This window comes from Vanacampus margaritifer, chromosome 4 (assembly GCF_051991255.1).
Source record: "Vanacampus margaritifer isolate UIUO_Vmar chromosome 4, RoL_Vmar_1.0, whole genome shotgun sequence".
Lineage (NCBI taxonomy): Eukaryota > Metazoa > Chordata > Actinopteri > Syngnathiformes > Syngnathidae > Vanacampus > Vanacampus margaritifer.
The window spans coordinates 28,392,152-28,419,418 of NC_135435.1; the positions used below are offsets into that span (position 1 = coordinate 28,392,152).

Genomic DNA, 27,267 nt, shown 5'->3' on the forward strand with positions numbered 1-27,267 from the left:
CATGAGCCTTTTTTTTTCAAGCAGCTCCGATGGCTCCGTCTCAAATTTAATTACAGCAGGTAGCAGAGCTGAGCAAAACTATTGTTACATGCCCGTCGTTGCTGGATGCCCACCTGTCGGCGAGTGCTTTATGACGCCAAGCCTCGTTAAAATAACCTGCTTCGGTCGATGCTCAGTCCGTGTGTTTTTACGATGCTTTGTGTCATAAAGCACTCGCCGGAAATGCGGAAGCATTCGCCGGAAGGTGAGGGTCCGTCAATGATGGGTCGATGTAACGAAGGTTTTGCCCAGCTCTGGTACTGTACTGGTACGGTAGATGTTTTGATTTGACACGATCGTCCTTAAACACTAGTCAGGTTTCCCTCTAATTGTATCACATTTTTTAAGCGAATTTACTGTAAATGCGCAAAACGGGCTAGCGACTTATGCCCGTTTCCATCTGTTCTTCTTTTTGCGAATATTGAGAGGGGACTCCGCCGCTGTAGGTGGCGCTATACACCATAGAGATGTGATCCACCAGTAATTTAAAAGAAGAAGACCAAGTAGCGACTGCGCCGTGCGATGACGTAAAGAGTTTGCTTTTGTAATTCTTGATAAACCGTGTTTTTTTTTTTTTTTTTTCCCCATCTAAAAATGTATTAATGTTCGCTTCTTTAATTAATTCCAAAAAGATTTCTGTTTCGTCATCCCCCAAACATACATTGCTTCGGAACTACAAATGCACATGTGACGTAATATCTGGTCAAAATGTGTGACGTGTTTTCGGTCCTGCCAGCGGTTAATCGCAAAACTTGTTTCCATAGCCCAAATTCCCATTTTCCTTTTTTCAATACGCTTCAAAATCCACCCCCTCTAAGCGTAAAAACTTTTTGCCGAATTTTGGGCCCTTCGAATTACTAGCGTTTCCATTCAGTTTTATTTTTGCATTTCTTGAAAATTCTATTTAAAATGGATGGATGGAAACCAAACTATTGACTACATTACATGCAGTCAGTAACCCTTTCAAAGATCTGAATATTGGAAATATTCAAGTTTTTTAAAAGCAGTATAAATGCACAAAAACCCACATATGCTCTTATTTGGGTTTTAAAAACCTGAATGTGCTCTAATATCACTCGTACCCCTTTTCTAAACCGTATCTCAAATGAACGGAATATTTGTTTGCTTTCTATGCATGCTCTATTCGCAAAGAATCTTGGTTGTTTGAGTACAGGAACTACTTGTATGTGAGGCGGCCATCTTACGTTGCCATTCGCAACATACAGTAAGCTTGACATTGATTTCTCCGTAGCGTTTTCATGTTTTCTGTCTCTACAGCTAAGATGCCACAGTGTGTATACATGCATACTTATACGGTATGTGCATCTGGCACACAGCCCACCAGAAATTACACGAGAGGATGACTCTGAACAGAACCACACTTTTGGAACGCGGAGGAAACCATATGAGTGGCATGAATATAATGTCTTTTATTGACCGTAGAAAGTTAAAAGTGGAAATGATGTATATTTGCGTAATGATGTTGTCCGTGCGTTGCGGTTTAAATTGGGACATGTATATGGGAGTAACTGTTTGCTCATAAATGTAAACTGGGTTATCCCGAATGTTTCAGAAATTGAATTTTGACCTAAACACAGACGTAAATATTGTCGGTGGCTATATTTGTGGTTGATGACTCAAATAGACAAACGAATGAATTCAGTTTGAGAGTGTTTAAAGTTAAACAAGTAATGTTAAGAGTTCTGCAGGGGAATTCTTAAACAACTTCATGTAGCTACAGTATAATGTTTCACTCCACATTTGCTTCGGGAACAGCTGTCTCAACCAGGATGATATGCTAATGTCAGCGCTAGGGAGGAGCACTTTGGGTTTATGAGGGATTAGCGCTTACTGGCCTTCTCCGACTCCCTGCCGGGCAAGCGCGCTAATACAGGTGTTAGTAAACTGGCATTAGCCTCCAGCTAATTAGCCGCCATTCACCAAGTGATTGTCCGCCGGCCTCTGCCATTTGTAGTCATGTTTGCTCATCAGCAGGGAGGTCTCTGTGCTGTGGTGGGTCTGTCATGATCTGGCATGATCTCCCTTCTTGCCCATTCCATCTCAGACACAGATCAGATCAGCCGAAACAGAGCAGCGTCACAGTGAGATGGGGGGGGGGGGGTGACTGTGTGATGTATATGGCATTTCTGTCCGCCATTAATACACACGCAAGCAGATGATGATTAGTAGTGCCTGGACTCATAGCTCAAATCCACGTTTACAACTTTACATATTTGTTTATCTTTAACTACCAAATATACCAATACGAATGGGTTACTAATTGTGTGTACCATACAAAGCCTGTATACAGTGTAAGAGGAATAAAATTATTTTCCTCTTTGCGTGTTCCAAAAATGAAGATAGATTTAATGCAAGAAAAATACACCTTTGCAAAAATGATTTAATAAAAAACAGAGAATCTCTGGACAAATAACTGCCTCTAATTCATCACTTAAACAGGTGGGATTCAGAGCGTCAAATGTAGCTCTTCCGCGTGCACAACGGTTTCTTGTAGTTAAAAAGACCTCCTCTCTTTCATTTGTAGACAAAACATACTCTCTGGTACTTTTCCGTGAGCGATGGCGAAAACAGAGTCAGGTGTGGGTGTTCAAAACAGATTCTGTTCTCAAGGACCAAATGTGTTTTCGCACAAAGCGCTGAGAAGGAACTTTTTCTAAATAGTATGTCCCAGCTTAAGGTCAGCCTATACGAAGTCAACACCATCTGCTCTGCACAGGACACAAAACATTTCGACAAGGTTAATATAAAGAATTAAAATGTTAATAATGTGTAACAATGGTTAATAAAATAAAATGAAGTATTAAAAATGTTACAATATCTATCAACAGCCGATGCGCTAACGCAGCCGCAAAAAATGATGGAAAGGTTTTCCTTTTGACTTTAAAATAACTTCACTTTAGCCTCCAGGATCCTTTGCCGTACACTGGCCAAAATCCACAAAGCACAAGTTTTAAATCATGTCTGTTGTACTAGCTAGCCTGCGCTAAGCTAACTTTGGAGGGTTCTTATCCAGCGTCCAAGTTTGCAAACTCTCTCTGAGCTAGGACTGCATCAGAGGCCAACAGTGAATCACTCGAATCTGAAAATTCTGATTTGGAAATTTGTTTTTAGCGGCCGCATCTCAATTCGAGTCACCACATTTTTTAGAGTTATGAATTTCATTATAACGTAGATCTGTATTTTTCCTTGACATTTGGAAGAAAAACAACAATTTCCACTATGCTATTTTCAGTCTCTGAAACATTTATTTAAATTTTAACATGATGTCTTTTCTTAGTCTGTATTTCTGAGAAAATTAGTCAATGCTGAAGTGCTTTGCATTTAGCTCCATATTTGCATGTAGGATTGTCAAAAGAAAGAAGCAAATACCAGAGGTGGACGAAAATTGAAAGATGGGTATTACATGATCCTCACTCTTACTCAATGTGGGAACGAGACTAAAGGTTAGTTGGATGACATTCCCAAAGCCACTCTGTTAAAGATGCCGCCGGTTCAAAGGAGTCATTAAGCCTCGCCGCTCCTTCTACAAAGAGGAGATTTGAGACTGCAAATAGATCTGATCATGGATATTTCTGTTTGGCTTTGAGTTTTAGCTAAGAGGCTTTGCTGCATTATGCTATTATTACGTCATACAAGAACATGCAGATTCAACTGTTTCAACTTTGATTCCTTCCTGGGAACGTCCCATCGTAACTTATCATTTCATCCTCCTTTCTCTTGCTATCTATGGAGAAGCTGATCATTACATCTCTCTAAATCCAAAATTTGGGCACTTTGAGATACCACGGAGGTCCTAAAATGGCATGTGTGAGTGTGTGTGTGGTCGTGCATAATCACACTTCTAAACTACAAAGTATATGGATGGAAAACCCTGTTTAATAAAAATCCGTATAATAAATCCATTGACAGAGAAAGGGAGTCTCAACTTGTTTAGCTGATTGAGTTAAAGCCATTGTGATGAAACGGAGGCAAATGCACATCCTTTCACACGGAGGTCTCAAAATGTATTCCATTGAGAACACATTTAATGCTACAAGTAGAAAAAATATTTGGACGTGGTTAATTTCAGTCCGGTAAAGTGCCCATGATGGAGTTCCATAAAATCAATTACCATAGGCTTCATGAATAATATTGGAACCTTGTCACGTTTCCTGCGCAAACATGAATGAAGCCTTGAAAAAAAGCAACGCCTGACTGTATTTGCATGTTTCTTCTTTTCAATTCTGTGTGGTCCTGTACAGCAAACCTTTGTAAGCGTGCGTGTCCTTCCTTTACACATCATAAAAGACAACCGTCCAACTCTGAATCCTAACTTCACAAACTCGTTCCACATTCATGAACTCATGCTTTGGATGCGTCCTATTATACAATAGTCACAGTTCTTTTAGTTGCATATTGAAAGATATTATAACATTTTTAATTCCTAATTTCATATATCAACTATTGTTACACATTATGAACATTTTAATTCTTCATATTAACCTTGTCGAATTGTTTTGTGTCCTGTGCAGAGCAGATGGTGTTGATTTCGGTATAATCTGACCTTAAACTGGGTCATACTATTTAGTCTAAAAAAGTTCCTTCTCAGCGTTTTGTACACGCACATTTCGGTCTTGAAAACAAAATTTGCTTTGAAATAACACACACACACTCTTTACTTTCTTCATCAGTCACGGCCACCGTAAATTTGGTTCAACTTGTTTGTGAGATTTTGTTATGGGGAAAAATAGAACCTTCAACTATATAACATATTCAGTCCCGAACACACACCCAAATCTGACCTTGTTTACGCCACTGCTCACGGAAAAGTACCAGAGAGTATGTTTAGTCTATAAATGAAAAGGAGGTCTTTTTAACTATAAGAAGCTATTGTACACGTAGAAGAGCACATTTGACGCTCTGAAATCCCACGTTTTTAAGTGATGTAATCGGAAGCTGTTATCTGTCCAGAGATCTCTGAAAGATTAAAAATCATTTTTGCAAAGGTGTATTTTTCTTACATTAAATCTATCTTCATTTTTGGAACACGCAAAGAGGACAAAATTCATTATTCCTCTTCAATATCCAAAAGCTTACTTTGAAAGGGACATTCTCAGACAGCATTCCGGGAAGTCAGGTGGTCTGCCAGATGTGCAAGTGTCTTCTTAGCTCAAGCAGCTGGGAGCTGCCAGGTCCCCCAGACTCTTTTTATGGTGGCCTATTGAAACACACTTATAATCTGTTTGCTCCTTTAATGAGCTTATTGTTCCTCGGAGGAGGAAAAGTAAGTCTCATCGCTGCTTAGCCGTGGCCCTTTGAGCGCGAAAGCTCCGCTGAGCACCTCGGATACCCTGTTTGGCTGGAGGTCTGAGCCTAGAACAAAATGGCGGAAGACGCATTACTGTTACTTATTGTTCCTTTGTTGTTGTTGTTCCCACCCGCAAGCCGCATTATATTTTCTTTTTTTTTCCTTTTTCTTTTCTATTTCTAACAACCCTGGTGTGTTGTAAAGTTACAGTATGATAAAGATGGATGGATTTGATTTATTCAAGTTCTAGTCACACAATAATCGATATTGTCACCCTCTTAAAATAATTGCCTGTCATTAAAATTATTTTTTTGCCTAAATCATCTCCACATGATGCAAATGGTTAAATTTTTGTGTTTCCTGAAAAATCTGAAAAAATTACCTCGCCGATTGTTTTAAGAAGGCGTCAATATGTGAAGATCACTGCATGAAGAAACGTTTTCACTGTACATATTGACATACTATTTCTGATATTCAGCACATTGAATTTTACAGATTTTCTGTTTTTTAGTTTTTTTTATTTGAATGTGGGGTCAAGGATCCCCCCAAGTATTTAAAGGCAGTAACTAATTCAAGTTCTGTAACTTTGGAAAAACACACTTGAGCAATTTCTAATTTCTTGTTCATGTTTACTGAACATCATACACAGATTTTTATTGCGTTCAACAAGGATTTAATAAGCCAAACATGGACCTCAGCCATTTGTGAGCATACCAGATGCTTCTTGGATGTTTTTAGCTGGCGTAAATAGCACATCATCATCCGCATCCGTTTTCCGTGTGGACGTCCTAGCAGGAATTTGGTAACAATTAATCAACAGAGAAAAGGTAGCGGTCCTAGAACAGAGCCCTGTGGAACACCAACATGGCGGTCTAAACAAGAGGACTGAACACCATCGACTGTTACAAATTGCTTCCTGTTGGAAAGGTATGATTAGATAATGCAGAAAGAAAGAAATAATTAGTTTCAATGCTCACCATAGCACGAACTACTCTTTTCATCTGAGTGTACCGATAGAAAAGATCACTTTCTATCTTTGACGGCAAAAAGTTTCCATGCATTGAATGTTAATTGATCACGTATCAAATGCATTTATGACCCGCGGTGGAGCTTAATTACTATTGCGATGCATGACAATAAATGGATATATGCGGAAGGTCAGAGTCTAGAAAATGACATCATCTTGACACCAGCTGCATCAGGACACATAGCAACAAATAATGGCAACAGTAACACACACCACACCACACACACACACACACACATCTCATATAGGTCCGCATCCGTCGCTGCATCTTGATCAAACAGGGCCTCTCTAATTGAGTTAATCCTCACTTGAGGATCAGGACTGTCCCCTGAGGTGTGACCCTCCACCCGGGCCGCAGTCTGCTTCTCAAAGCGCTGCCCCCTCTGTGGCTCATGTGGACTGTAAGGCTGTTTATTGGGAGACAATGGGCAGCAGATTGTGCTGTCAGGCTCCATTAATTACCATCATTAGCATCACACTTCAGAGTCTGTGAACGGCACTCCTCAACCTTAAGCTTTTGCGTTTTGTGCCTCCGCGTCTTCATGTGTGCGCACGTGTAGGCGGGATTGTTTTATGCCTATAGAAATGGAATCAAAAGAAACGGTCTACGGAATTGTTGTGTAAATGCTCAACTGTGCAATGTTATTATTTCAGAATGTTAACCAACTTGACAGTGACTGTGTGTTTAACTGTTTAGTTTGGCGTGTACAACTAATGTAGCAAATCCATTTACACTCTGTCTCTCTATTTTCGATTTTGCAACTAGAACTAACCATTCTGTATCGAAACCAAAATTGTGGTTTTCAAGTACACGATCCTGTATCATCTTGGAATTGTCAGAATCGCAACATGACCCATTCAAGTCCAAGGGGCCCTTTTTTCGTGCCCAATATCAAAGTCTAGGACAAAGCGCAGTTGAACTGTGTGCATGGGTGGAGTTTAACTTCTTTTGGTATTTTTGCTTGACTAGCACAAATAGATTACGGCCGTGATTTCCAACCAAATTTCGCTTAATTGGTCAGAAAATTATTTATTTATAACAAATAACGTGCGGACCCCTGCGAGTCGATTTCTGCTTCCGCAACGTGTGCTTTCACTTCCCTGATTTCAACGGGGAATGAGGGGAGCCGCTTCAATCGGCCGCGTTCCATCCCACAATGGTGCACAAAGCTGTAAAACACACTATTTCAGTGATTCCCAACCTTTATTGAGATAAGGCACCGACTGTATTTTAAATAAAACTGTCACAAAAAGTGGATACGCATGTCAATGATATACTTTCTGCTAATTCTGTGTTGTGTGTTAGTATAAACTTTTGACATGCAGTTACTAGTAATGCACAATAAACTTTCGGATCACTGGTTTGTCTGCGAAAAAATACAATATATTAAATTATTTAATATAATTTTGTTGAATATATTTTACTCAGGCACTGGCCTTATAAATGGTCATAGAATGTAGCTTTTTAATTGACTCCAAAGGTACAAATTATAATGTGGGAATGGTTGAAGAGCATACATTGAACAGATGTTGGCGATTAAATACAAAAAGCCACATCACTGTCATCGGTACAACTGTCCAGTGTCTGATGTGTGAAAGTAAAGTCTTAAAACTTTGTCTAATGTAATGCATGGAAAGTTAAGAAAAGCCTGAAAAAGAGTGAATGTAGCGATGCAACATGAATTCTATACATCCTTTAGTAAAAGGCCAACAATGGTCAAACGTGATTGACCACTGACCACCATTGGCATTTCCACCTCCAACAGCGAAGCTCTAAAAAGGAAATTGAACCACGTTTCTGCCATGCACCAAGCGAGCCATAAGCCTTCTTACTGCGACTTCCTGTCTGATCAATGCTTGAGACAATGACCCAACAGGTGCGACAGACAGGAGCCCAGCAGCAGCTTTCCTCCCCACCGCTAGGCCCAATTAGCACCTGCGGCTCAGGAACAAAGACGCGACATTTCATTTGAGCAGAGTGCCAGTTTAAGGCCTCTTTTCTTTCTGTCTCTTACTGCTGACATCTTTAAAGGATCATCCCTGGCGCCGTCATATTCTATTAGATTGGGTCGATGCCTTGTGTTCCAAATGGTAGGGGTGTTCCAAACATGGGGAGTTGATGAATTCATTGCATGTGACTGGACTTGCCTTCTTTGTGTGGGGCTTTTGCTTAACGAAACCCCCTGAAGGTTTGAAGAAAGTGAAAGGCCTTTTGAGGGTTTGATTCGCACTCTGCAGACTTCGTGTCACGCACTATGATATAGTTCTCGCAGCACTTTAAAAACATCCTTTGCTCAAAGTCGGCTGCGATAAGATCCAGCTCCTCGTGACGCTGAACAGGATAAGCATTATACAGAATAGCAAAATGGCGGGATGGATTGTTGACACGCTATGTGTCACACAGGCGGTGTTTTTGTAACAGAACATTTTCATAAATATGCTGTCTTATCTCACACCCTATCCTGCATCGTTTTATATTGAAGTCCATTTTAGGAGTAATACTCTAATTGAAATTTGCTTTTAATATAGCAAATATTAAAGTCAGCTTTCCATGGGGCAGTATGGTGGGTTAGTGGGTAATACACCTGCCTCACAGTTCTGAGGTTTGGGATTTGAATTTCAGTTCTAAATTTCCTGTATCATATGGAGTTTGTATGTTCTCCCCATCCTTGCGTAGGTTTTCTTCCAAAACATGCATGTTAGGGATCCTCTAACGTCAACTATAGATGTGTTTCTTTTTCTTATTTTACCTGTGGCTGGAGTAGCTTGATTAAATTATTATTATATATTTTTTCTAATGTTTAGTGATAAAGAACTTAACACTATCATCAAATAAAATTAATATTCAATTTTAAAAACAGTTTATTTTGTAGAGATCCGTGCCTCAAGCGGGGGCACAGGCATCTTGCCGGGTAGGCACGGGCATGTAAATAGCATGTTCTTTTCGACTAACACATCACACATTCGCCTGAGAAGGCTAAAAGTATCATTCAAGTCATTTGCACTGTTTTTAAATGACTTGTTTGTTTAGTTAAATAGGCAGACGTGAGGGCGTGTGACGTCATGATGATGAGGTCTTGATTTGGGTGTACTGTATTTAACGTGTCACTAGCAGCTCAGCATTGCAAAGTGCAAGAAAAAAAGGACAATTAGTTTTTAGTTCATTACTGCACTGTAAAACAAAATAAAAGAAAACCTAAAGACGACAACGTTTAAAGAGCACCACGCAGGACCGTGACAGTGGGCGCTTCCGCATTCCTCAACCAATCAGAACAGCAGGAAGGAAGACAACGCGCGAGGCAAACAGGAAGTGTTCTGTCAGTGGCGTCTTGTTCCGAGTGATGCCTCTTATCAAACTAGTGGGCGGCACATTAGGAAAAGCCACAACCTTTTTCGCCCTTTTCATCGTCATCGTCGGAGTTGTTCTCAAGTGTTTCGACGACCCTGAGCCAGAGCACCTCGGCAGGTAAAGGTTGCTGCTTGACGTTTGACACCGGAGGCATTACTAGCGCTAAAGCTAAATGCGGTTGTAAATGGCCAGTTTACGTAAGCGGCATTCAACTCACAAAAACAATCATTTGAGGCTCTTAGTGTGAATATGTGGGTCAACAAAATTGACAACCAAAGATGCACAGCAAATCGAAGACATTTCATCTAATTTCAATATTTAGGTTACCTTATCTAGCTGCAGTTTTCCTCCTTTTTTTCTGTTGCATTGGTTCATTCATGTTGTAATGGGGGAGTTGAGTCATTTAGAAAACTGTACATGACATTAGCCAAACATAACCACGTTCTCTATGATAATTAAATAATTATTTGATAGTGCTGTTGACTTAATTGTCCTTAATTCTGTAAAATTGCATACCATCATGAACCCAACAACCATTTAAAGCAAAATCATTACTATCCTGTTATTATCCAAATGAAATAACTCATAAACATGTTCCTTTAATGTTTATGCTTGCCTGTGTGAGATGATTTGTGAACACCAAGATACGCACGATGGTAAGAGCCTTGTTTTTCCTGATACACAGAATGACATCAGACATGAAAACGCTGGAGGAAAATTTCCGGCAGAACAACAAGAGCTGCTTTGTTCTCGGGGCATCTGGGGAAACTGGCAAGGTGCTGCTTCAAGAGTTACAGCAGCGCAACATCTTCTCCAAAATAACACTCATTGGGAGAAGGCAGCTCAACTTTGAGGGCAAAGCCTTTGAAAACCTGGTCAGTGGGCCGACTGTGAAGCCATGTGACGTCTCCCGATGAGGTTGCATTTATGCATTTTCTTCACTTTGTGTTTTTTTTCTGCCTCCAGGTTCAAGAGGTGGTGGACTTTGAGAAACTCGAAGACTATGCTGCTGCCTTCCAGGGCCATGACGTTGGCTACTGCTGCCTGGGAACAACCAGGGCAAAAGCAGGGACTGTGAGTAAACAAGCAGAATACAGTAAAATGCCTTCCGTTAGTCCCACAATGGGGGAATTCCAGTTTTACAGCCAAGTGGAGAGTATTTTAATCAAAAATGCATTAATAAGTATGACGTAACATATTAACAGTTGTATACTATTGTTCTCTCCCGTATCATGTACACCTTTCCTCACTGTGTTCCTTATGAGTTTGGCCGAGTCACAAAACAATTGTTAAAATCGCACACCCTTACTTTGGTTAACAGTTATAATAATTATTGTTCATTCCCCTGTCTCATTTCAGCAAGGATTCATCCGCGTTGATCACGACTATGTATTAAAATCTGCTGAGCTTGCCAAAGCTGGAGGTTGCACACAATTCCACCTAGAGTCTTCAAGAGGAGCAGATAAAAGCAGCAACTTCCTCTACCTTAAAGTCAAGGTGTTTCTCCTTAATGTACTTTTTTTTTTTTTACCCCAAATATGATTTCAGCCAATCAATTGTCATGTTAGAGCAGTGATTCTCAACTGATGGATTGTGGAGCCATTTTGGGTGGGTTGCGGACAGCTAGCAAAAATGTGCAGGGGTTCCTTAGTACAACATTACAGACATATGACATTTAATTGCTACAGATGTCAATGTTTAGGATACATTTTGTATTCACAGTTGTTATTAGGGGTGGGAATCTTTAAATGTCTTACGATTCGATTCCGAATTTTTGGGTGTGCAATTCGATTCAGAATCGATTTTTGATTCAAAATGATTTGACTGACAATGATTTTTGCTTCAATTTCTAGATGTTCAAGGAATCATAATGATCTAATCCAGTCTGACTCGCTAATGCTAATTAGTGCTCTACTCGCGGCACTTTTATCACTCAAAAGAACGGCTCCAAGCTGCAAAAACAACTAATTTTATTGGAATAACTTGATCGTGACTTTTTCTTTCTACTCTCTAATGTGGCTACAACTTAACAGTGGATCAGACACTGCCCCTAAGTGGCCAAATCGGGTATAACATGAACAGCGCTCCTAATAAAAAAAATACACAAACAAAGGGAAGACGGTATAAAATAATTTAAATTAAATCGATTTCAGGACATTTAAAATCGATTCTAAATCGTACTAAAGGAGAATCAATTTTTTGGGCACCCCCCTAGTTATGTTCATCACTAGTTTCTTAATAAGGTGCTCTGAAAGGCACTTTTAACATGTAACTTAATCATGTATAATCAAAAAATGATACATTTAAGTATTTAAAGTTTATTTTTAAGCAGTATGTTTAAAACAAAGTTCTTAATATCCATTAGTGGGGCACAGCTTTAAAAGTTGCAAAAGGAAAGTGCGAGTCCCCGTGTGACAAACAATTGAGAATCGATGCTACAGGTGTCACTCAAAGCAATGGATTTCTTTCAGGGACAAGTGGAAGCAGATATACAGGCACTGGATTTTGATAGATATTCTGTTTACAGACCTGGGTAAGTTCAATTTGAATTTCAAACCTTACAAAACACATTGAAAACTTGACAAGGAAAGCGTAATTCATGTGTGGAAAGCAGATTTGAAATGAGATTTAAGAAATCGGGGCCATGAAATCACATTGGCGTTAAAACTACTAATGAAACAGTCAATACCAACTACAGAGCAGGAATCCCAAACATTGAGGTTGAATAGAAAACTCCGAGGCCATACGGTTTGTTTCTAAGGTGCCTCACGTCCAAGTTGGCTGTTTGATGTTTGTACTGCTCTCCGACAGGGTTTTGCTGGTGGACCGACAGGAGTCCCGTCCGGGCGAATGGCTGGCCAGGCAGTTCTTTAGTGCCGTCTCTGCCGTTGTCTCCACATCCATGTCCATCCCCATCCAAACAGTGGCCAAGGCGATGGTGTCAAACACTGTGCTTCAGCCTCAACACAAGTTTGAGATCCTGGAGAACAAAGCCATCAGCACTCTGGGAAAGAGTGACACAAAGTAACTCGCGGGTGAGTTTGGGCAAATTAAAACGGAGTCACTATTTTTTTTTTTTTTTTTACTTATTGCAACAAATTGTCCACTTGGGTACTGTACTTTCTTAAAAATGTTATTCACAATAGATTTTCCTGTAAATGTATTCTCACCTCCTCAACACAGCAACACATAACTGCAGCATTTCTGTAATGATAGCAGTCAATTTTGCATGTACATTTTACTGCTGTGAAATAAATTCAATTTATCCCAACTCCTGATTTCTATTTACAGGTCAATGTCATTGGTAGCAAACAACATACAGCTCAGGGTCATCACATCATGTCAAGGGCGCGTCATTATTGTCTTTTTTTTCTCCTTCATTTTTATTTGTCTTACATTTGCAATGGAGATATATTTGAATGTCCTGCAGTCAAATATTAAGTGGCGGGATTTTAACCCGGACTACTCTTTATGCATTGTGAGAACCACTGCCTTACACGTTGCTTACTTATTTGCATGTGTTGAATGTTTGGGATGGTGTTGGTTTAAATATAACTAATTGAATTGGGTCAATGATTTTTGATTGAAAATTGTTTCTCTTTTATTGTATTGTATTGCACTTTAAAACGATTTGTGAATAAATGTCAATTGCCTTGTATGAGAATCAACTTTTTGTCCCTACTGTCTTGTGTAGCAGCGCCCCCTTGTGACCAATTTGTTACACCTCTCTGCGGTAAGGGTTCTAAAAGTTAAAGGTTGATATTAATAGTGAAGGTAATAAAAACGGTTCATGCATGTTTTATAATTATTAGATTTTCCATGCATGCATGTCTTTTTTTTTTGCCATTCATACATTGCAATTAATCTGTTTCATTCTGCAATAAGGTGCAAGGAAATATATTTTCCTGAGCAATAATGGGAAAAAACTCACCCAGTGTTTTCATATTGCATGCACTTAAACAGCTGATAAAAGCTGAAATATATTTACTTTTTTTTTCACTTCAATTATTTACATCTAATTATACATAATATGTACCTGCAATGACAACATTGTGAGGTTTCCATAGCAACCATGCATGCAGCAATCAATCCAAAAGGAGAACAGCTGTGGGAGTTTATGATTAGCATCCTTGGAATTTGTTGCTTTTCACATCGAGCTGCAGAAACTAGTTGAACAATAAGTCTCATAGGTTTTATGAGGTAAATTAAGCCATTAGTTGGAATTATTATTTATCAAACTATTGTTTATCGACGCTATTATTTTTGCAGGCTCTTGCCACTGTGTCTTCTGGGCGGTCATGTGAAATGTGGGGTGACACAAAGAGGTACAACTGCCGCCGACTCGACGTCAATAAGCGGAACAATACTTTGTAGAGTTTATGTCATTTTTGTTTTTGACTGGCTGATGTGCCTCGCATCCACACAGAAGAGACTCACATGGGCCTCCGTGTGGAAGATGAAGATTGGCCTCAAACTTCTGGTTTAATTAGCCCAAGCCCGGATCCGGATGGAAATTCCACTCAAGCAAGTTCTGATTCGGGATTAATTAATGGACATTACCCAAGTCGAGAATCTGCTCAGTGGCGTCCCAGTGATGAGATTGCAGGAAGGAAAGGATACGCCCTGGTCCGCCACATCAGGCCTGGCTCTCAAGGCAAAATAACTTTTTCATACAGAAAACAGAATCTGGGAATTGGGTCACAAGTGAATTATTTCGTAAGCAGAAGCCATGTTGTCTTTCAAAAGCAAGCCACAGTCCAAGGCAGGTTCAAACCTTTTCAGACACTTTCACCTCCTGTAATCCAGCCATCAGAGAGTGAACGCACTCTTGATGTAGGGTGGACACTAAAACCTTCTGTGAATGTTACTGCCAATGGAAACGTGAGTTGGTCATTTCTGCAGTAGCTGGGCAATCTCATTCCCAATAAACGGCTGAAATACGACACTGTTTATACTAATGCTTTTGCTTGGTCTTTAGAATGACAATGAGTACAATAAATTGAGCGTATATCTGAATTTAAAATAATGTGAATAGGCTATGACATGTTTTTAAAAAAGCTCACTTGTAATTTTGCATGTTTTCTATATTATGAAATTCAGTAATGCACACTGAACTATTCAATACGTGAATTAACTGCACCTTTCTAGACAAGGGGCGCATTTGCATTTCTGTATAAAAACTTTTTTTTAATAAAAAAAGTCTTTGTGAATAGAGTGAACATTTTAAAATGTGAGTTGTGAATAATAATAAAAAAAAGTGGACAATTTGTTCAACCGTATTTTTCTATGCTTAATATGACTCTCAAATAGACAAACTGCTTTGATTTTCTACCGCTCACTCGAACTTGGGCATGCAGCGACATCTTGTGGAGTTTTTTTCCCGGAAGTGTTACTGGCGCGTCTTTTTACGTCACCAGGAAGTAGTCGGGGAACCAAAGCGGCATCATGGCAGAAGCCACACAAACACGTGAGTCTTATAAGCTATGTATGAATACAAATATGAGAGTAACAGACATATATAGACCTACCATGAAGCAACACGGGATGAAATTTGCTGCGCATCCAGCCAATATTTTTGCACTCCATTGTTCACGGCTACCAGCTAATTTTACATTTGGCAACATGAGTGGCACACTAAAGCAGTGCTTAACAATTAAAGTTTCATTTATACTTTTTGACTAGATCCTTGTGCCGATGTCGAAGACGTGCCTGAGCTATCGGACGGTGACAGCGTCTCCGATGATGACAAGGAACAGTGGCAGTGGATGGAGGAGGACACTCAACAGGTTACCTGTTTGTTTTGTGACAGGTGAGGTCACAGATGTTTGAGAAGAGTAGAAAGCCTACGTCAGTTAACTTAACACTTTTTGAGATTTTTTTTTGTTGTTGTTGTTGTCTACAGTAGCTTGAGGGTAGCTGGATTCAGTGATCATTTGGTACATGTTTTTGTCAATGCTCTACTGGTAGCATTTTTCACAAAGTTTTATTTTATTGATCACTAAGGGATTGCGCACACACTCACCTGTTATTTAGTTTTGCTTCGAGCACCTGATGATAGACCAATAGTGGCCAGAAGTTATTTGCCGAAAATCCCCATTTTTGTTCATTTTCCAAGCAAAGCTTTGAGTTTTACTCAAAATAAATCAATTACATTAAGCCATCAAAATGATATCCAGTGTTTTATTATTAGACTGTTAATGTCTGCTAATAGTAATTTGTACCCCCCCCCCCCAGATTACTCAATTCAGTGCCTGACACCCTGCAGCACTGCACAGCTGAGCACCAAGTGAATCTTATAGATGTCATCAAGAAACACAGTAAGTACACAAAGAAAAACAATGCATAAACGGGAAGCTAAATGACATAAATCCGAGTTATGCTTACCGTATTTCTCTTATTTTCCTGAAAACTCTTAGATTTAGACGACTACAGTTACATAAAGCTGATCAATTTCATACGCTCAACAGTGAGTATTCACACCTCTGAAAGTCATATTTCAACACACGGCTGTAAATAAGTACATGATACACTTGCTTTTTGTGACGACATTTTATTTATTTGTATTCATTTATTGTCAGAAATGTGAGCCATCACATCTCATGGGGCTGCCAGATGGTCCCTTACCGTGGGAGAGTGAAGACTTCCTCCGGCCAGTTATACAGGATGACCCCTTGTTGCAAACGGGTACTTTTTATTGTTCCTTTCCTGTGGTTCTTTTGTCATTAAAACTCTACCTTTTCAGAAATATGGCTACAATATGTTACAAAAAAAAATGGAGGCTTATATGTTTCTATTTTGTGCAGCACTTGTCCACGATTCACACTGACATTCATACAAATCAGCAATTTAGAGTTTTCAGTTAACAGTTCAGTTATTTAAATTTTTAACACGGTCAAGTACTAATCTTCCTATTCAGCACCTCTGTAGATGTTATGGATGTCCAGTATAATACAAATATAAAAACATTTTAAGTCACCTTAATTGGCTTGGACTGATCACAAATGACAGCACTGAAGTAAAATGACGACTTAAAACAAGCTGTTATACATCCATTTGAACTATATTTTGTTCTTTGCAGACCCTGAGGACCTGTGTGGTCGCCAGGGGACGGTCGCATCAACATGCAGGCCGTTGGAGGCGGAGTCCAATCATGCACTGCTGCTGAGGGCAACTTCTGCAGAGGACGCTCTTGCTCGATCCCTTGAAGATCTGCAAAAATTAAAGTTAGTTATTTTCATGTTGACTTTTTAGAGCCTTTTTTTGTCACCTTTTCTGTCTTGAGAGCTTTGCTTTTTCGCTCATGAGTTTGACGTCTGACGGACCATGTGACTAACATTTGCAATACAACGGAGCGGCCAGCAGGGGGACACTTTTCTGATACCTTAACACTACAGCCATAGCGACCATGTGGAAGAAGTTTTAAAGGAAGGGAAAATTCCACTGCAGCAGAGGTTAAAGTGAGGAGGGGGGTCGGAAGAGGGGGCTGTAAGGGAAAATTACCGAAAGAGTGGGAAAGGGGAGGGCGAAGATGGGTGACTAAAAAGTCAGCTCCAAAGATAAATGCCTCTCATCTGCTCCATTTACCGCTATGTCCTGTATGCTATAAAGGTTGAGTGTGCTTTCTGCTCGCTGCTTTTGCTCTGCGTTCTAATCTACGAAATATAAAACTTCCATTTATCTTGCATACTCTTTAGGCTGCTCGTCCAGGGTTTGGTGCTGAATGCGGAAACGGGACGGGCCGCAAACCTGAGCAGCGTTGCCGAGCTGCGCGACGATGAGGACGAAGCTTACTTCAGCTCCTACGGTCATTATGGCATTCACGAGGAGATGCTTAAGGTGTGAGCTTACGATGTAAATGCATACAAACACAAGCTATGTCTGCAGGTGGCGCTTCCTTTTCTTTTGAGCCACTGCGGTGGGTGACTTGACTGCCCAATTTTAAAGTGATCATTCAGTATACTTTGGATGAGACGTTTAATCGAACGTGGCAAGTCGGCAATTAGCTGTCATGTGAGACACCAACATTGAAACACATTTTTTCACTGCTTAAACACTCAAGTGTCAAAAGTGTAGACAGCCAAGATGTGTGTCTGTGCGCACGGCCGCGTGCGTGTGCCTTACTGCGGTACTTGTACATATCCTGTCGGCGATCCTGATTGGACTGTAGAGCTTTACGTTTTGTGCTCGTCATACTGATGCAAATCGCCTCTGACGCACTGTGCGTGCAGGCGGTGAGAGGGACGAGGTAAGGAAAACAAGGTGCGATTCTTTTTCTTACTTTCCGCAACTTTTAAATTACCCCCACTTTTATAGATTTTGCCAATTAGTAATAAATAGCAGAGGTTGGTTTCAGATGAAGGGTTTCAGTAAAGTGCGCTGTTAAAGAGACACTTGTTAAGAGCAAATGAAACGACACCACTAATCTCTGGAAGCGGTTTTGGGAAATCGCCATTCAAGCGCTGAGGTATATTTTCATTGCAAATTGTCTTCTACTTTAAAAAAAAAAAAAAAAAAAGTTGAGATATGCAAGCATTTTTTTATTACCAGTTTCTATTTTAGAATATATTTGAACACAGTTTTTATTGGCCTATGATTGTTGCTGATATACAGTAACTGGCATCACCTTCTTTCTCACAATTTGGAAAATCTCACAATTTTTATTTTTACAAATCAGTACTATAGGTCACTCCACACGTGTGGGAGTTATTTTTTATAAATTGTTGACCAACCTTAAGTGCTGAAAATGGCTTACTCTCTTTGAGAATGCTATGTTGATGATGAAACAAACGTGCTGTTTTTGGGGTCTCCTGAAAAGTGATGATTTTGGAGGTAGGAGGATTCCGCTTAATGTTTGCGATGTGTCATATTTAACGATATGATATATATATATAATATGGCCCGTAACAAAAATGACATCTGTTTTTTAGGATTTTTAATATGACATCCATGGCATTGTCCCCGGCGCCATGAATTTCCGCCAAGTAGAGATTGATTTAAAAAAAAATATATATATTTTTTATTTATTTATATATTTTAATTTGTGTTTATGTGAGCGGAGGTGCGCTCCGGCCCGCAACCCGGCAGCACATGAAGACGACAACAATAAAGTCATCTGAATAACTCAAATTTTTGTTTTTAATCTAAAAAAAAAGAGACTTACCTGAAACGGACACCAGGTTACAAATGTCACAAATGAAAATCTGCGATTGCGTGACTCTGCAATAACTGAACCGCGAAGTAGTGAGGGAACACTGTATATGCAGCATTGAAACAAGAACATAAAAATTGTAGCATTCACATTTCACAACTATCTTTAACCCAGTGAAATTGAAGATTACTCAAGTGGGGAAAGACTTCTGGAGAGATTTGTAATCAACTGCAGATAAAAAAAAAAATCATCCATTCAAACAACGCTTCTCTCGGGTTTAAATGGAGGATTTTTCATGTTTTCGCAGGACAAAGTGCGCACAGAGAGTTACCGTGACTTCATATACAGCAACCCGGAAGTGTTCAGAGACAAGGTGAGCCTATTCTCCATAAATACATCCAAAAACACAACACAGAGAAAACATATTTGCACAATATTCCCTTCAGAAAATGTGCAATTCTCTCAGCAATTTTAATTCCAGTCATCAAGGTCCCTGTGAGTTGAATGTGCAGATTAGCTTGTTTAATGCACAGCACGGTGCATTTTTTTTCCAGGTAAAGCATTAATACAATGATAGTGTCTGATTTAAACCTCTGGGTGACTTTATTGGTGCACTCAGTCGACTGCAGAGCGCAGATAACAAACACAGGCTTCAACTAACAAAACACATAACCCCTTCCCAACAAAGACCGCCGTCGTTAGTCCCAGGAAGCGCTGGTCCATATCATGGCCATCCATTATATAGGGGGGGGGGGGGGGGCTGCTGGTGAGCTCTGGGATGAGTGTGCGCAAGTGTGAGAGGCAGCTTGCGCTCATGGCGAATGTACGTTATCCCTGTCAGAGCCAAACATTTGGCACAGAGAAGGAAGGAGGTTGGAAACGAGAGGATTTTCTTTTTTCAGCGCTGCAAAGATTGTTTGGCAGAGTGCACATAAATGTGGCTGGTGAGCACGGAGGTGGTGTTTATGTGGTGTCAGCGCTGTGCCTGCAGGCCCATAAGGGCAGCGGGATACCTGCAGGCACAGCTGCCTCAAATAGAGACACAGATAGGAAGTGTTACGTACAGATGAGTGCATGCTTACTACAGCTGGTGTCGGGCATTTAACACCAGCGGTGGCATACGTGAGCAATTTAGTCGTCCTCCCCCCGTAAGCCTCGAAATAGATGTGATTAAGAAGACAACAGCAGTGGATGATGTCCTGGGTGATGTCATGTAAGATGAGAAAACCACACAGGGCCTCTCAGTTCTTTAACACCATACTGTTACAAAGGACTACTACCGGTACTCTGATTTCAGTCTTTGCTTCTTTTTTTTTGCCCAATTATCTTCAAACATGAATAATGTAGAAATTACTCTCAACTCAACTCTATATTTTTCAACAACCATCACTGTTTTTTTTAAGATGACACTCAGGGGAAGCAGATTCAACGAAAACAGCAGAGGCCCCAGAATTGAACCCTGTGGAACACCATCCGTAATACATGTGAATTCATGTTGTGCATACATTTGTCCGACCACTTTTTTTTAAACTCTTTTACTGCCAAATGTTATCCAAAAAACAACCACTGCAGTGCCAGCCGATTTTGAGCATTTTCACTAATCTTTCAAGGCAAACACAATATTGTGTGCTATGACTACATAAACATGGTAGACATCATATGAAAGATTGGATTCCATTCTTTTGTTAGAAAAAAGTATGTTGCTTTCTACCTTATTTCGTTCTTTTGTAATCACTATTTGAAAATAGGTCATTTGAGTGACATCAAGCAAAAATGGAAAAAAATAAGGTGAAAACAAGCTTTTTGTGAAAAGATTCAGTGACTTTGACACTAATATTTTTTTGTTTAGTGACGCTCTGTGAATTAGATTTAATGTGACAAATGCTTTGATCATTCACGTCATCCTTGAAAACGTTCTATTTCCTAAGATCCGCCATGTTTTCATGTAATTTGATACCCGGGAGCCCATTGAAAAGAGATACAATGCTGCCGCCTGCTGGCCATAGTTAGTGTGTGTTTTGGGATTTTCACAAAGCAGCGCTGCACAAGACGTTGGGTGCACTGCCCATTAAGAAAAAAAGCTACGTAGCTGACGTCAAATGACGTTATTGGAGGTAAAAGATGGAACTCGGTGGCAGCAGATTCAATGAAAACAGCAGAGGCCTCAGAATTAAACCCTGTGGAACACCATCCGTAATACATGTGAATTCATGTTGTGCATACATTTGTCCGACCACTTTTTTTTTAACTCTTTTACTGCCAAATGTTATCCAAAAAACAACCACTGCAGTGCCAGCCGATTTTGAGCATTTTCACTCATCTTTCAAGGCAAACACAATATTGTGTGCTATGACTACATAAACATGGTAGACATCATATGAAAGATTGGATTCCATTCTTTTGTTCGAAAAAGGTATGTTACTTTCTACCTTTTTTCATTCTTTTGTAATCACTATTTGAAAATAGGTCATTTGAGTGACATCAAGCAAAAATGGAAACAAATAAGGTGAAAACAAGCTTTTTGTGAAAAGATTCAGTGACTTTGACACTAATATTTTTTTGTTTAGTGACGCTCTGTGAATTAGATTTAATGTGACAAACGCTTTGATCATTCACGTCATCCTTGAAAACGTTCTATTTCTTAAGATCTGCCATGTTTTCATGTAATTTGATACCCGGGAGCCCATTGAAAAGAGATACAATGCTGCCGCCTGCTGGCCATAGTTAGTGTGTGTTTTGGGATTTTCACAAAGCAGCGCTGCACAAGACGTTGGGTGCACTGCCCATTAAGAAAAAAAGCTACGTAGCTGACGTCAAATGACGTTATTGGAGGTAAAAGATGGAACTCGGTGGCAGCAGATTCAATGAAAACAGCAGAGGCCTCAGAATTGAACCCTGTGGAACACCATCCGTAAGACATGTGAATTCATATTGTGCATACATTTGTCGACGCACTTTTTTTTTTTTTTTTTTTTACATAGTTACTATGAAGGGATTACAGTAATAAAGAAATCACATGACGTACCATCACAACAGTCACAAGTCGACAGAGCGCACCAAATTCCCTGCAGCACAGATAGGCCAAGCAATGTAGCGTGGTCACCTGCAGCCAATAATGACTAAGCAGGCCGTATCATTATGAGTTGGGTGTGTCTCTTGACCTCTGCCGAACACCTGAGGCTGACTCACCGAACCCCTGGGGTTCGATTGAACCCAGGTTAAGAACCACTGCTTTCGTCCTCCAGCGACAGGAGCACACACACACACACACACAGTTTGTGACCCTTTTAAATATTTGCTTGTCATCTCATTACAATGTCATGTTTTTCCACCTTACAACCACTCCGTCGTCTGCTTCATATCAACCAACACGTGCGCCTGTTCATCCTAAGCAAGCTTAAGGATTGATGGCCAGCACTCATCCTCTGACCATGTTGCATCGTTCTTCCCGCCGTGCCTTATCTGACTGTTTGCCAGCTTAGTCTGATAATACCGGCTGTGGTTTATGCATTGCTCTCCTTAGGTTTTACAACGCTGGTCAAATATGTCCTACTGAACCACGGTGATATGCAGTCTGACTTCAAACACACAAATACGCACGTTCATATGCCTCTAACACACAAATGTTGTTTTTAATCTTTTACGCCTTTTATTATTAGTTCATCTTATTTTGTCGTCTTCTTCTTTAATAGGTCGTTTTGGATGTCGGCTGCGGGACTTGCATTTTATCGATGTTTGCTGCTAAGGCTGGAGCCAAGCAGGTCATAGCTGTTGACCAATCAGAAATTATCTACCAGGCCATGGATATAGTAAGGTAAGAGGTGGCGGTGGCTCTACGAAGTATGTCGGTGAGCTTGCTGGCATTTTGTCATTGTCAATAACTTCCAAGGGTGTCTCCATTATCTAAAGTTGACGTTTCTTCCCTATTGAGTGCCATTAGTTTGGCCCTATTTTATCCATGCATTCATTCATTTGCACCTGCGCCCTAACTGATTTCTTCCTTGCTTGCCCCCACAGTTGGGGTCTGATATTGGCGTGCACACACACATCTTTTTAACTCTTTGACTGCCAATAACGTTTAGTAAAATCCTATGGAGGAGTGCCAAAGACGTTAAAAGACGTTTGTTTCAAAACAGAGGTGAAACTAACCATTTTCTATTGTTGATTACTCAGAAACGGAATAAGGTAGAAACAAACTTTTTTTTTCTGATGAAAGATGAGTAGTATGTGTGTTTCCATAGTCCTAACACATAATTTTCTGTGGACCTTGAAAGATCAGTCAAAATGCTTAAATCGGCTGGCACCCACGGCATCCCTTTTCTGAAAACGTCTGGCAGTCATAGAGTTAATATGACCCAATTTCAAGTGCTTCGTTATTTGCAGTTGTCCGGCGCATGCTTGGGTTCCCCGATCCATTTAGCTCCACCAGAAGTTCCTCTTCACAGCTCTGCATCTTATAACATTTTTTACTTAAAAGCCTTTTACGACTGCCATTATCGCTGTTATGTAAGACTTTCTTATAAGCAGAACAACAGGGTTTGCTGAAGGAAAAGGACATTTTAATTTTACAGCCCACTGGCTCGCTGTGGGAGCAGGAGTTGGCATGCAGGGTGCTTCTCAGGTTTGCCAGCGGTGAACACTGAGCTCCGCCCTCAAAGGGAAACGTTTGCGCATGGCAAAAGAGCTTCTGCTTTGGTTGTGACTTTATCGCTCTGGTTTCTGCGCTCGTCTCTCACTTCCCCTCGCTGCTAATATCAGGATTGTAATTAAAGTGGCTTCTGTTGGTTGCACAGGAGCATCCATCTCCTGTCTCCTCTCCGTAGCTGAAGTTTAAATGAAAGGCTGAATTTCTTCCTTCACAGTCACTTCCTTAATGGCTAATGTCTAGATAGTTTTTTTTTTTTTTTTAATGGCTGGAATTGATGGATTGCCCAATAAAAATGCTCTGGATTGTGGACGGTTGAAACTTAACCTTACTAGTTATAAAGGTATAGGATTGTTTAACCCACTTTTTGTGTCAAATATGAAATAGAAATTGTTTTTAGGTACTGTAGCCAAGCTGAAAAAGTAGAGCGTTGCAGTATGGTATAGGAACGTTGTAAGCAAACTAAAGCTAACATTCAAGTATGTTTGAGAGTTTTATATTTAAAAATGCAATTTTGTCAGCTTGTGCTGACGGCCCTGGCTTACCTGACTGTGATGTCTCAGTCTGAACACTAGGGGGTCACTATTTAAAAAGAGTATGTAGTATGTATGTCATGTTGCCTCTCAGTGCATAACTGTCAAAAATGAATCAAAAAGTAAATACAAGATTTGTTTATTAACTCTTTGACTGCCAGACGTTTTCAGAAACGGGATGTCGCCAGTGCCAGCCGATTTAGGCATTTTGACTGATCTTTCAAGGTCCACAGAAAATTATGTGTTTGGACTATGGAAACACATACTACCAAATGAAAGATTGGACTCTCATCTTTCATCAGAAAAAAAAAAGTTTGTTTCTACCTTATTCCGTTCTTCAGTAATCAACAATAGAAAATGGTTACTTTCACCGAAATTCTCTGTTTTGAAACAAAAAGCGGAGAAAAAGAGCTTTTTGTGAAACAATATTATTTCATGCACTCTAGTGAATTGTACACTTCTTTTTGTCCATGAATGATGCCACAAACACCTAAATAGTGCTTTATTTCTGTAAAACACTATCACCAACAATGAAAAAGTGTTTTTAGATTGCAAAATATGTTTATTTCCATTCAACAGTGTAACAATTTGACAAAACAATTTCGCAAACTATTTACAAATGTGTGCAACTGTGGTACTACTTACAATTATGTGGATGTTTCAAATACAGTTTTTCTTTTTGTAACACTCCCCTGCGTGCAAGGAGAGGGAGCAGGATTTGCACAACAGATACGTTTCACTTCGATTGTCCGTTTCGCGTGCAGACGTTACACTTTCTTGACGGCCTTTTTTTCCGGGGAATAAATAGCAAGTAGCAGACTGTACACACTCCTCTGATGAATATGCATTGGACTCGGGGCACTCTCCGTCGTCCGATTGAACGTCCGCCTGTGCAGAAGTGCTCAGTTGTGCTCCGCGTTTTCCGGTGTTAGCATCGCTAGCCGGTGAACCTTTATGACGTCGTCATAGCCGCCGCGTCAGCGCTTCCAACTTCGGCGTCAACCTCGGAGTCACCATCATCATCATCGATGATGATCATCGTCGTCATCAATGTGCTCTTTAGCGTTGGTCGATGCTTTTCGTCTTTGAAAAAAACTGCTCGAGCGTGAGCTGCTTGCAACCGGTCGCCATGTTCTCTTCCCTTCCCCAGCCATTGTCCCCTCTAGCTCCGCCTCACGTCTTCTACTGACGCCTACCCAATCTTGTCAAGAGTCATTGCTGCCATCTAGGGGCCAAAAATAGTCATTAGGCTAACTAGATCTGTTTGAAACTTTCACCACAGCTGGCCAAGGCTTTCCTCCACCCGTTTCAAAAAATAAAAATAAAAAAAATTGGATGACGTCTTTTAACGTCATTGGCGGCCCTCCGTAGGTTTTTACTTGACGTCTTTTAACGTCCATGGCAGTCAAAGAGTTAAGAATATCACACCAACCGAATCCGACTGTCCCAACCCCAACCGTGACTACTTTTAGTGGTTGTTCGCTCGGCTTGTGCTTTGATGACGCTAGCTCGGAGAACAAATGAAAAATGTAGGAAACATTAATCATCCATACTCCAAACGCACCTTGCAGCACCACGGCTCGGGCAGTTTGTGCCGCGGGTGCGGCTTTTGGTGGACCAGGCATAGGTGGCCCTTCTGCGGTCGGCATAAAAAGTAGTAGTAGTGCTAAGTGAAGGAAAATAATTTACAGGATCCCTCAGTAGGAGCAAAGGAAATCGAAAATGATGATATTATGGTAGATTGCATGGTAGTTTTTGTATCATTTTATTTATTTATTTTTATCACACAGAAGTCATCCCTTAATTGTGAGAGGAATCCATTATCGTCAGGCATACAAACAAACCAAACAACCACTCCTCTGAATGAAATTCCTGGTAAACGGTGTTGAGTTTCCCTTCCATAGCCGTGAGCAGAGTACGCCGTCGTTTTCTGTGCATTTTCTCATTGTTGATCTTGCACAAAATGTCCACATTTCAGAACCAAAATGCGTTTGTGCTGACTAAAGCAATAGCTCGACTATCCACCATATAAGCTGTGCATTTTATTTGACTGCATGAAATGTATTGATCTGCTGTACTGCTCAGCACAATACGTATTTTTTCCCTACGTGTCGCATTACTGAAATCCAAACATTAAAAAAAAAAAATCCTAATTTACGTCCAGTTTTCTGTAAAAGTCCCATCAGCCAACATCCTTCACACTCCCAAGAGATTAAATACACCTTTTGTCCGCTACACTCACCCTGGCATGCATTTGTGTAAGGCGGCACAAACACTCGACTCTTTCTGAGGCCCGACATTGTCCTCTAAATTACCGCAATAATGAGTTTACAGTGTTTCCCTGTTATGAAGACGGGATTGTGGGTGAGGGGCGCGGGGAGGGGGGGGGGGGGGGGATGTCGGAACCTGGAAGGATGTGATAGCAGCCCCGAGCAGAGCTGTAGAGAGGGGGAAGACGGTTCGAGATAAGCATCGCTGCTACAGAAATGCACTCTGGGCCGCTGTGAGTAATTGCTCTGTCCTCTGTAACATTAGGTGTCATGATAATGGAATATTCACAGAGATTGATACCCGGAATGGCCGGACTGAAGGAAGGGATCGTTCAAACGGTACAGCTGATCATACAGTTCCTACCTCATTCTGTGGCAACTCGATTACACTTTTCTAGTGTACGTCCATAATATAGCTGTGGAAAGGGGTATTGAAAAAAAAAAAAAAAAAACTTGGGTAGAACCTGACTTGGTTCTATTCACTTTTTCATATGTGGGTCACCAGCTCAGTGGCCTAGTGGTACAGTGTCCGCCCTGAGACTGAGAGCTCGTGGGTTCAATTCCCGGCCGGGTCATACCAAAGACTATAAAAATGGGACCCATTGCCGCTCTGCTTGGCACTCAGCAATAAGGGTTGGAATTGGGAGGTTAGATCACCATATGCTTCCCGAGCACGGCTGCTGCTGCTGCTCACCGCTACCTCAGGGGATGGGTCAAATGCGGAGAGCAAATTTCACCCCACCTCGGTGGGTGTGGCAATCGGTGGATCTTATCTTATCTTATATGTGGGTCTCTAATCAGGCTGAATTGGTTCAGTCATTGTACTCTGGTAGCTTGACTCTAGTTTAAGTCAAATTTATATAATAAATAAAATAATTAAACCTAAGCTATACATCCAAACACTCATCTATCCATTTATCTTTTCTGAATTGTTTTGCTTTCTGTTCT

At 40.5% G+C, this 27,267-nt stretch overlaps 2 protein-coding genes across 3 annotated transcripts in view; both read left to right on the forward strand.

The window, feature by feature from the left end:
- htatip2 (HIV-1 Tat interactive protein 2) overlaps nt 1–15,002 on the forward strand; it is a 40,271-nt gene extending 25,269 nt beyond the window's left edge. Inside the window, exons 1-9 of one of the 2 annotated variants that reach the window (XM_077564324.1) lie at nt 9,654–9,840; nt 10,409–10,598; nt 10,690–10,797; nt 11,083–11,220; nt 12,195–12,256; nt 12,535–12,758; nt 13,015–13,923; nt 13,993–14,048; nt 14,150–15,002. In XM_077564324.1, the coding sequence (XP_077420450.1) occupies nt 9,716–9,840; nt 10,409–10,598; nt 10,690–10,797; nt 11,083–11,220; nt 12,195–12,256; nt 12,535–12,751 (840 nt within the window). In that variant the 5' untranslated portion in view covers nt 9,654–9,715 and the 3' untranslated portion in view covers nt 12,752–12,758; nt 13,015–13,923; nt 13,993–14,048; nt 14,150–15,002. Of the gene's footprint in view, nt 1–9,653; nt 9,841–10,408; nt 10,599–10,689; nt 10,798–11,082; nt 11,221–12,194; nt 12,257–12,534; nt 12,759–13,014; nt 13,924–13,992; nt 14,049–14,149 lie in introns of those variants that run through there. The other variant, XM_077564325.1, reaches the window with a different exon arrangement.
- A 37-nt stretch (nt 15,003–15,039) lies between these two features.
- Nucleotides 15,040–27,267, forward strand: part of prmt3 (protein arginine methyltransferase 3) — a 52,347-nt gene continuing 40,119 nt past the window's right edge. Inside the window, exons 1-9 of the mRNA XM_077562997.1 lie at nt 15,040–15,190; nt 15,406–15,532; nt 15,958–16,040; nt 16,140–16,189; nt 16,302–16,407; nt 16,802–16,946; nt 17,418–17,559; nt 19,179–19,244; nt 22,564–22,685. Coding sequence (XP_077419123.1) covers nt 15,169–15,190; nt 15,406–15,532; nt 15,958–16,040; nt 16,140–16,189; nt 16,302–16,407; nt 16,802–16,946; nt 17,418–17,559; nt 19,179–19,244; nt 22,564–22,685 — 863 coding nt within the window. The 5' untranslated portion in view covers nt 15,040–15,168. The remainder of the gene's footprint in view (nt 15,191–15,405; nt 15,533–15,957; nt 16,041–16,139; nt 16,190–16,301; nt 16,408–16,801; nt 16,947–17,417; nt 17,560–19,178; nt 19,245–22,563; nt 22,686–27,267) is intronic.